Here is an 11359-nt window from a genome sequence, read left to right on the forward strand (position 1 = left end):
TTGCATACATCCATATTTAAATCATGAAATCATCAATTATGAAATGATTCTCTATCGCATGCACTCAATCAATGAGTTAGTTACATAACAAAGCATCATGTAATTTATATAGATGAGCTCATCATTCATCATCTTATTGACATACATCATATTAATCCCGTTGAGTTTCTAGGAAATCTCGATGGAATACCCATTATCCGTCAATTCTTACGAATGATTATTTCACATATATGCACTCCCGCGAACCTCACATCTCATGGCAGGATTACCAGTCTAGGATAAATCCCCCATATCATGAACTTATAAGGTGATATCGGGATTACCAGTCCAGCCTAAATCCCTTATAACGACAAACACCCTTAATGAGCTCAGATCTGAATTACCAGTCTAGGCTAAATTCAGACCCTAATCGGATTACTCATCTGGGCTAAATCCATAATACGCACATATTCTTCGGGAGGCTTGATCATTCAAGGAACACCCGTCCGGGTTAGATCCTTTTCATACTTGAGATCACAGATTACCCATCCGGGCTAAATCCTTACTGTAACACATACAGTATCTCTTTACACATATCAATGAGGGCTTATCCATCGAATTCCCTTTGTCAACCTCATTCGAGACATTTTTCCCATGTTACCATCAAATATACATTTCTATGATATTTCATGCTAATAATAAATGCAATCATCATGCATTAGGAGTTTACTTTAATTATGCATATTAGGGGTTTACTTTAAGTTATCCGAATTTACCTGGTATTCTTTTTGGAGTTGTGTTTCGGTTATTCTGAAACATTGCGTTTACCTCGATCGACCTTCGGAATTTGTTCCTCGGGGTCTATAACAACAAAATTTAACTCATTAATACACTACATTATACATTTCAAGTTTAATATCTACCCCCGGTCCAAATAACCGTTTTGCCCCTAACCTTTCACATTTTTACGATTTAGTCCCTAGGCTCGTATAATGAAACACATGCACTTTCTATCTTACCCAAGCCTAGCAGAACACTTTTCGTTCTTATGGTAGCCCACATTTTCCATTATTTTCTCATTTCCACCACACATTTGCATCTTTTGCAAAATAGTCCCTATAAGGGTTTTTCATGAAAATCAACTAGGAAAAGATGTTTAATACACATTCATCTTTCATATTCCTCCATAATCCATCAAAATACAAGCAACTCATGCATGGGTAAATTTTTAAACATGAACCCTAGCATGAAATATGGGTAGAAATGGAGAGAGCAAGCTACCGGGATTTCAAAAATACAAAGAGCATGAAAAACGGGGCTTAAGAGCACTTACTATTGAGCTTGGAAAGATTGAAAACCCTAGCTATGGAAACCCTTAAAGTTTCAACTGGACAAGGAAGAGAATGGGCTGATTTTGGTTCATTTTTCCCATTTTGTTTCATTAAAATACCAAATGACCAAAATGCCTTTAAGCCATTTCCTTAAAATTCCATCCATGCAAGTCCATTTTTGTCCAAAAACTTAGAATTTGGGAAAATTACTCTCCAAGACCTTCTAATTCATAACCCAAAGCAATTTCATACAAATTTCTTCTAGAATTCAAGTTTTATAATTTATTCAATTTAGTCCCTAATTTCCAATTGAACACTTACTCAAAGAATTTCTTCATAAAAATTTAACACATGCATATACTCATATTCTAGGCCTCATAATAATCATAAATTAAATATTTTGATGTCGAATTTGTGGTCCCAAAACCACCATTCCGACTAGGCCCTATTTCAGGATGTTACATGTCTGATTTCACTGGTCACTATAGAACCTTCCAGAATATAAAGACTGTCAATCATTTTACCTTTTAACAAAATGAAAGCTCTATGAGATACCTTAATGTCGCTCGACTCAATGTTGATTCTACATCTTTTCGAGTTTAAAATACTTAATGAGATGAGATTCTTTCGTAAATCAGGTACATACCTGACATCTGAAAATGTCCTAATCATTTCATCGTGCATCCTAATTTTAACAGTACCAATGCCAATTACCTTACTGGATGAATCGTTTCTCATGTGCACAACTCTACCTTCAACCAAACTGTATATGGAAAACCATCCTCTATTGGGATACATGTGGAAAGAACATCTTGAATCTAGGATCCACTCAAATGTAAGCTTGGAGTTATCAGTCATTGACACTAACAAGAAATTATCACCGCTTTCATCAGCTAAATTAGCATCAGCTACATCTTCCTCGTTACTTTCAGCAGCTCTTTTTAACAATTTATAACAATCTGCTTTGACGTGACCTAACTTTTCACAATAGCAACGCATTTTGTCTCGTTTCTTTGATGCTACCAAAACAGAAGCTTACCTATCTGCCTTGCTATCCAAACCAAACTCATTGTCAAAGTTGTCTCTACACAAAAAATGACCCTTCACATCTTTGAACGAGAGTTTGTCTCTGCTGTAAATTAGGGTTTCCCTAAGAGACTTGTATGGAGGGGGTAAAGAGTTTAATAATAGCATAGTTTGATTTTCATAATCAATCTGAACCTAAACGTTCTTTAAATCATTTAAAAGAATTAATGAATTGACTAATGTGATCTCTAAGAAGCTCACATTCGTTCATGCGAAACGTAAATAGACGTTGTTTCAACACTAAACGGTTAGCTAGAAACTTAGTTGCATAAAGAGTTTCTAACATTTTCCATAAGGCGGATGAGGTCTTCTCCATCAAAACCTCCTGTAATATCGTATTCGCGAGGCACAACTAGATTGCAGACAAGGCCTTTTCATCAAGTTCTTCCCATTCTATTTCATTTAGATCCTCAGGCTTTTTCCCGGTAACAACCTTTTTCAAGCCGGTTTGAACTAAAATTCCCATCATCCGAACTTGCCACAAATTGAAATTTATCTCACCATTAAACTTCTCTTTCAAACCTTTTTGCTGTCATATCCGAATAAGCTGATATATGGAAATTAAACTAGCTCTGATACTACTTGTTGCGGATCGACCCAATTGAGTAACAAGTAAAAAATAGCGGAATAAATTGAGAAATTTAACACGCAAATTTAACTTGAAAAAACCCCTCCAAAGAGGATAAAAAAACCACGGGCAAAGATAATTTTACTATAATGGCAAAAGAACGAAGAGTACAAAAGATGGAGATAAAAAATAAACCCCAAAAACCTGAAAACAAAGAACCCTTAAAATGTAAACACAAAATTCTCTAAATGTGTTATGAGTTCTAATCTCTAATGGGTGTATTTTCTAATGTTGTAAAAGAGTCTATTTATAGGCTAAATTCATAGGTCAAATAATAACAAAATAATCTAGACTAACCAGATTTTGATTGAAATAAATAAATAGAGTTTAACTAGAAGATTATTTCTCAAATTTGACTGAAATAAGAGTCATACTTAACATAACCGATACAATAGTCGAAAACATATGTTTTTCAATGATCTAATTTAGCGGTATTATAAAGCATGTTATACGAACAATCATAAATACAAATATATTAAACATATTTATTCACAATTCATGCAAATATATATAAATATAATATTATTCATGAGCTTAATTGAATAAATTAAACATTAAAAATAGTTTGGGAGCTAATCAAGGACTAATCTGACCAAATCATAAAATTCTGGGTAAAACCATAAATTTTGTGAAATAGGGGACACATGGTCATCTGGCCAAGTCGTGTAAAAGGGTTACACGATCCTGTGGCCAGACCGTGTAACAGATTGTGACCTTGTGGAAATTGCAAAATTAAGCTATAAGGATGACACGACCATGTGGTAGGCCATGTGGATGGGTCTAGGCTATGTGGTTCACAAACTACACTAGGGTTTCTAGGGCACATGGTCGTGTGGTGGACTGCATGGTCCACACGACTGTACAACAGACTGTGTGGAGAGGTCTTGGCTGTGTGAGAAACGAACTATTCTAGGGTTTTTAGGGAGACATAGCCGTGTGGTCCACATGTCTGTGTGGCCTTATACTAGACATGATTTTGCCTTAATTCGCTTGTAAAAGAACACACATCTTTCTTCAGCAACCCGGGCAATGTTCCTTACGTTCAAATTTGATTTGGGGTACTTAAAACTGGTTTTTCAACCGACAATTACGCAAGAATTAATAACAAACTTCAAGTAAAATCAAGATTTTGGTAGATTTTTGGAAAAATTCTTAAAAGATCCATTAATTCGAATGAAAGATTAGCACCGGATATAGATCATACGAGAATTTAGGATTTAATTATCAGGATCGAATTGGACTTACCAAATCTTTGGCAATGTTTAAGAATGTTTCTAAGGGCGACTATGAATTCGATTGAAAAATTTCTTGAATCGAGAATAGATTTTTGGGTTTGGGAAGCAAAATAATTTTCAATAACAAGATAATGTGAAATATGATGAAAAGAAAAGGGGGAAGGGAAAAGAAAAGATGAAGATATAGAGAAAAGATGGATGAATTCTAATTTGGAATGGAAAATAAAACAAAATCTTAATATAATTAGAAAAATGAGACTAAATAGCTAGGTTTTCAAACTTTTAAGGGGCTAAATGATAAATTACCCCTTTAGGCGAAAAAATGGAAATGGGAAGAGAGTTTGGCATGAGTTGAAATTAGGTTATAAGGGAGAAAGGAGGCTTAACCAATTGGTATACTACCCATTCTTTTTATATTTGTACTCTAATTAATATATATTCTAATGTGGTTTCATCTTTGGTTGCTGAAAATAAAATGAAAAGAAATGGAAAAGATGTGGATAAAACCTAAGTTCTTTTGGGAATGCACTAACTACACAACCATTAAGACTAAATCAATTATTTAGTTATTTCTTACAATTAACCCCTATATTTTGAGACGTTACATTGTCTTTAAAATTTAAAGTTATTTCATATGCATGCATATCCGTATATAAAATAAAAATAATATGCATACATTTATATGTGAATTGAGTAAACTCTATTTGAAGACTATGTAGTGATATTAGCAAAATTTATGGACAAGCTTGTTCAAGCCTGGCTCGACTTAAATATTGATCTCAAGTTTTACTCATGTTTGACCCAAGCTTGTTTTAGGCTGATCCATATAATTTTATTTAATTCTTTTTAATTTAATATATTATTATTTTAGTTAATTTCTTTATTAAACTGTAATTGTGTCTTTTAATGTTTATATTATAATATTATATATTTAATTTTATATAAATTACATAATATAGATATATATGATAGAGTAGAAAAAGAGTCAAGCTTAGGTCTTTTAATGTTGGAGCCCAAGCCCAACTCAATTTAAACAAACCTATTTTTTTTCCAAGTTCATTTTTATGTACTTTTTATTCAAACTCTCCCATAATTCGAGTGCGCATTCAAGTTTAGTAAGTAATCTGACCCTTAAACAGATTTATCTCTAAAAAATTTATGAAAAGTACATAATTAGCAACTAGAATTTATCACAAATATGAATGTATAATATTATATATATATATAAAATTTAGAAATAACATTTCATATATAAATTTTATATTTTGAGAAATAATAATATTTTTAAAAAAGTAGATTTTTTTCTCATAACTAGAAATTAACAAATAAAAACAGGTAGAGAAAAACAAACTAATAGTTTTAATTGAGAAAATAATTTTTTAAGTAGTTAATTTAAGATTACTAACAAAATTTATTTTATTTTATTTTATAAAATGTTTAAATGATACAATTATCTCTATATCTAATAAAACAATAACTTTAGCATTTTTTTTTATCAATTGAATTGGTGTGATTTGACTTGAGACACCAAACTTAATCAAATATTTTATTATAGTATAAATAATTACCTTACAATCATGTACATAGGAAATAATGATTATATATGCATACACAAACTAGTTTAATTTTTAAATCTATCACCCATCATTATATATTTTTCTCTCTTGTAATTATCTTATAATATAAAACCTCATCATAAATTAAACGACCAAAAATCAATAAAAAATAAGTTTAATAAATTTCAATTTTACTGAAAAACATTTTTTTAGTAATTAATTATGAAAAATCATGTTGATTATAAAAAAAAAAACAGGAGAATTATGAAAAAGTATGTTGACATCAATTACATAAGGAGAGAGAAAAATTCGAACGTAAATAATTTATAAATATTGAAAAAGAATTCTCAACGAATGCCAAATGCTATGGAAGGTAAAAGCTGAGTAATGTTGCACTTCCCCTCTGCTTTTCGGAGAACGCCATTTTCAACCAATTATCCCTACTTTATACACTTTGATAGTAAGCTTTTATTAAGGTGTTTGTGCTATGATGGTCAAAAAGATATTAGTAATTTTAATTTAAATATTAAATATTATTTTTAATAAATTTTAATTAAATTGATTAGTGATTGAATCTGCTAAATATATAAATTTAGTAAGCTCATTTAAAAGTGAAACTTACAATGGATGTGAATATCCAAAACTGTCATCCACAAACACCTCCAGAAATCTAATCCACACAGATTCTGTTCATGACCCAACCCAAGACAGCCTCCTCAGCTGATGGGTTGCCTTCCCATTTCCCTCCACCTTCATAGCTACTTGCTTTTCCATTAAAATCTTTTGGCTGGTTTTTAGCATCATTATTGTTGTTTAATGTTATAATTTTTTGGTCAGGTGATTTTATAATTTGTAGGATCATTTTGGGTTATTTATTTAGATAAATTTAAAGCTTATTTTAGTTATTGAATTTAAGTTGTAGACAATAATAATAATAATAAGGTGGCTGATTGTTGATTGGATTGGGGAAGTAGTCCAGTCGGTGGACAAAATGATTCGGGGCATAAATCATGCGTAATAGAGCCATGTCTGGCAACACCTTTTAAGTTTCAATCAAGTTCCAACATTCGATTTGCCAAACAATGTTTCAGACCCTACTGGCGAAACATGTTCCTCTCCTGGGCTGGAATCTGTAATGAAGAAAAATGTGTTCATGAAACTAGAGGATTTTTGTTTTATGGTCTTGTTTGTCTGTAACAAACAGAAGAACATCAGCTTTCAAGTTTGTTTAATAGATAGATATCCTGTCAAAATCCCATAGATATTATATCAACTACAGTTAACACATGTTTCTTTTTTTCCCTTCCCCAAACCGGCTAAGGACAAACCAAAGTTGAACATCAGAAAAGACAACACCTTCACTGAACTATGAGAACTTTTAAAAGGTGGAATCTATGACACTCTTGGTCTTCTCATTTGCTGCTATAAAAAAAATATCATGGTGTATATGTCTTCACATGCAACATGAAAGTGATCGAATTAGACAAAGATCAATTCATAGCTGTTTCCGATGTGACATCATAAATTTATCTAGTTTTGTTGGATAAGTCGCAAACCAAGAGCAAAGAAGTTCCCAACAACCACAAAGAAAGAAGGAATATTATTAATGACCAGGAACCACAATGTTAATCGTGTTGCTATCTTTGTACCACTTGATGATCCCTTTTTTTACTACAGTCGATGCTAACCCGGACTCGGAGATGGGTGTTGGATATAAAGATTGGCACCAAAATGATGTGGAAATGAAAAATGACACTAGAAATTTGGTTGGATTGCTTTTCATTTAAAACCAAACTGACCCACAGAAAAGGGTCCACAATCAAAGATACTTTACACAAACAATATATGCATGATATCTACCTCTATGATACATTCATGTATACATGGCCATAACAACTTACTGTTCCTTTTATCTACTTCCTACCAACTGGTTCCTATATTGCAAGGTTAGCCTCAGAAGCTGGACGTGTAAGGTGCGAAGTTCTAGAAAAGTGATCCATATTTACACCGACTCCACATGGTGGTGGCAGGGTAAAGTATACTGTACAGCTGCGCTAGCAACGGCCATTGTGGAGGGGGCAATGTTGTGACCAATCATAGTTATTCCCAACCCATCAAGCGCTTCCAAACTTCTTCCTCAACCTTTCGTCTCAGAATGGATGAACTAGCCCCTTCATCTAGTAGAATCCTGTAAACTTCCCACTCTCGATCTCCGATCATGTGTCTCCCAATCTCTGCCTGAAAAATATGCAGACTCGAAAAGGTTAACCATGCAAATTTCCAGAATAAAAAGGGACAGACACTAGATTCCAAATAAATCAGTTTTTTGTCCGAATCAAGTGGTATAACAAAAGTAATGCATTGATTTATGTTCGGACAGACAGGAACAGCGAAGAGGAATAATCAAGAAAAGCACATATTGCAGAAAAGATGTGTAAAACTTACAGCCACATTATATCAACTCTAATGCAGTGTTAAGTTCAAACTCCCAATGAAGCAAGCTAGTTTTTAAGCAACAAAAATACAGAAAGCATATCAGGGAGAGAGTTGAGGAAGTACCGAGAAGATGCAAGTATTAAGCATCTTTAGAGCAAGGGTAATGTCATAAAAAACAAGAGGCCGGCCCTTGCTTGATAACTCTACGGGATTTGCAACTAGAAGCTCAGTGTCAGGACCCCGGCTCACTACAGTTACTCTTAGTGGTTGGAGCAGTTCCATTTTCAGACGCGACGACAATGCAGTTTGCTTGCTAGGATCAACTATCTTCTTCCCATCGGATTGCATTATAAACAAGTCAATCTCACACTTTCTTCCTTGTTTTATATAGAAGCGTCCATATGAAATCTAGTCACATAACGAAACTGAGGCATTAACAGGGTGGAACTAGTTTTCAGGCTAAGCACGATTCCCTTCCCAATTGAAAATTTAAAAAGTAAAACGGAGCTTCCGCAGTTTGGAAAGGATTCAAGCCAATTATGATAGACAGATGCACATCATAATACTGAACATTGACAATAAAATTTGGAAAAACAATCTACCTGAATGTTGTAATCCTTTAGAGTTCGCGTTATGTCGTATAAAAGACCTTTATGATCTTGACAAACAATCTGAACAAGCGTGTGAGCAAGACTGAGTGAGTTGTCCATCGTGACACAAACATTGTTGGAAGTAAGTGATACACTTGGGAGGTCATTGGACATCTCTAAGTTGAAAATATCATCAGTTATTGCAGACGGAAGATATGGAGATGCTTGAGAACATGCCGTAATTTCTGGTCCAACCTTTTCAATGTTAAAGCTAATCACAGCTTCCTGCATAACATCTTCCAATGCTTTATAAGTCTCCTCTTGCCTATTTTTTGTATGTAATAATTCCCTGAAAAAAAAAATCATAATATTACCAAAGGATATGACTCAAGGTAGAGATGCAAGAGGCCTTAGCGTATCAGGGTTACCACGAGCAGTAATATCATTTAGACATACACATATGTAGTTTGAATAGAAGGCAAATACATGCTGTTTTTTAACAACTGATCCTGGCTAACAAACATAACACATAAACTGAACCTGGTGTCTGTGATGAAGAAAAGGTCCACCACTGTTCCATCAGGAGTTGTTGATACCTTCACTTTCTGTATATTGAGTTCAAGACTAGAGAGAACTTGTGTCACATCTGCCAAACCAAAACATCTAAAATTCATTCACTGATCAAAGTTTTTAACCACATTTTAGAGCTCAAAATCTTGAAAAAGGAAAAAGTGATTACCATGCAGAAGGCCTTTTCTATCAACACAACAAAGCTTGATGAGAAAGACATCAGGAGGCTTAGGAGACTGCAACTCAGAACGGTAATAAGAAATTCCAGAAGCAGAAGAGCAAGAAGGGCAAGCCTGAACTAGTCTTTTCTTCAACAATTCCCACCTTGTCGCTGGCTTACAAACCACCCAAAATACTATATAACACCATTTCCCATCCGTAGATACATCTTCACAAAACAAATCCCCCCAACATAATCATTAATTAATTTTCTTTCTTTTTTTTTAAAACATATATATATATCATAAAGAAGTCTAAACCATGTGACCAAAACTTAAGTCCAAATGATCAAACTTTTGATATACTTCCCAAATGCTCATCATTAAAACCAAAATCAAAACCAAGTTTTTAAAAAAGTAATGGAAAAAGTGGGGAAAAACATGCAAGCTTGGTTTAAAAGAACAAGGGGAGGGGGGGATTTGGAATTACCTCCTCGGACAATGCTAAGACCAAAAAAGAGCAAGATGCGGCATAAATCAGAGCCTAAACCAGTTTTATCAGGGCAGTTAACAGTGATAAGAGAGGGGTCTCCTTCTTTCTCCGACGGCCTTATAATCACAACGTCGTCATGTAGAATACCCATAGTAGTAGTATAACTTGAATGGTTGAAGAAACAGTGAAGAAGTTGGTTTTGATTAGGAATTGATTTGATATATTCTTTGGGTTTTGGTTCAATGAGAAGTTGCAGTGCTTGTTTGAGTAGTAGCGTTGTGGAGAGACAGACAGACAAAACATAAAAAGCAAAGCAAAGCAAAGCAGAGAGAGAGAGAGAGAGAGAGAGGGAAAGTTACTGCTTTGCGTTTCTTGGCTTGTGGTTCACTTGTAGGAGGAGGAGTTGTTTAGCAGTCAATTTTTCTTTCTTTCTTTTCTCGTTTTTACCGTTGGTCTCAAAATCTCGGCAACTACTCCATCCTCATCTCTAACCAATTATGTGAAGCGAATTCAAATTACATTTGAGGATATAAATACCATTAATCTGATAAGTTGGATCCTTTAAACAGTTAATTTCAAACATATAAATAAATAATTTTTAGCATTTCTTGAAATAAAAACTCAATATATCACGATAAAACGACGATATATGTTAATTTACCTTTTTCACTGGGTAAGGTAGTTAGCATGTTACGTCACTCGATGGTAAATCACCTGTACCGCACATAGGCCATCAGCCGCCATCACGTGTCCTTTACTTAAGTTGTGTTTTAATGGTCACGTGACCTTGGATTGCTCTATGACCGAGACCTCGGGAAACTTTTGCCTGTTGGATGGCTGTCCATCGGGCTTCCTTGTATTAATCAATATTTAACTTCTCCCATTTTAGATCTTGGATCCCACTCATATATGTTGCCTTTCCTTCCCTATTTTAGATTTAACTTTTTCTTTAACTATTAAAGTAATTAATTTTATTTATTTTAGGTTACATTTTAATTTTTTACTTTAATGTATTATAATATTTTAGTCATTAAATTATTAATTATAATTAATGATATAACGGTAAATTGACATAACACATTAAATATTCATTACAAACAAAAAATTTAAATTAAATTATATAATTGATATCCATATTTTTTTTTATTTTATGCAATTTAATAATTTTTTATGTTTTTTTTTAACTTTTTTTTTTATTCTCTTCTAATTCTCTCTCTATTTTCTTTCTTTCTTCATCTCTTTTAACATATTTTTTTATATTTTTTATTTGTTAAAACTTTTTTTATTAACAGACAAA

The 11359-nt window shown here is 33.2% G+C and overlaps 1 protein-coding gene across 1 annotated transcript; it reads right to left on the reverse strand.

The window, feature by feature from the left end:
• Nucleotides 1–7565: 7565 nt before the first annotated feature.
• Nucleotides 7566–10443, reverse strand: LOC107948599 (ACT domain-containing protein ACR10). The gene is made up of 6 exons (XM_016883213.2): nt 10060–10443; nt 9581–9799; nt 9382–9487; nt 8854–9190; nt 8375–8659; nt 7566–8053 (listed from the first exon to the last, which is right to left on the reverse strand). The coding sequence occupies exons 1-6, from the start codon at nt 10211–10213 to the stop codon at nt 7916–7918; spliced, it is 1239 nt and encodes a 412-aa protein (XP_016738702.1). The 5' UTR covers nt 10214–10443; the 3' UTR covers nt 7566–7915.
• Nucleotides 10444–11359: the final 916 nt, after the last annotated feature.

Source organism: Gossypium hirsutum, chromosome A04, assembly GCF_007990345.1.
Source record: "Gossypium hirsutum isolate 1008001.06 chromosome A04, Gossypium_hirsutum_v2.1, whole genome shotgun sequence".
NCBI classification, from domain to species: Eukaryota; Viridiplantae; Streptophyta; class Magnoliopsida; order Malvales; family Malvaceae; genus Gossypium; species Gossypium hirsutum.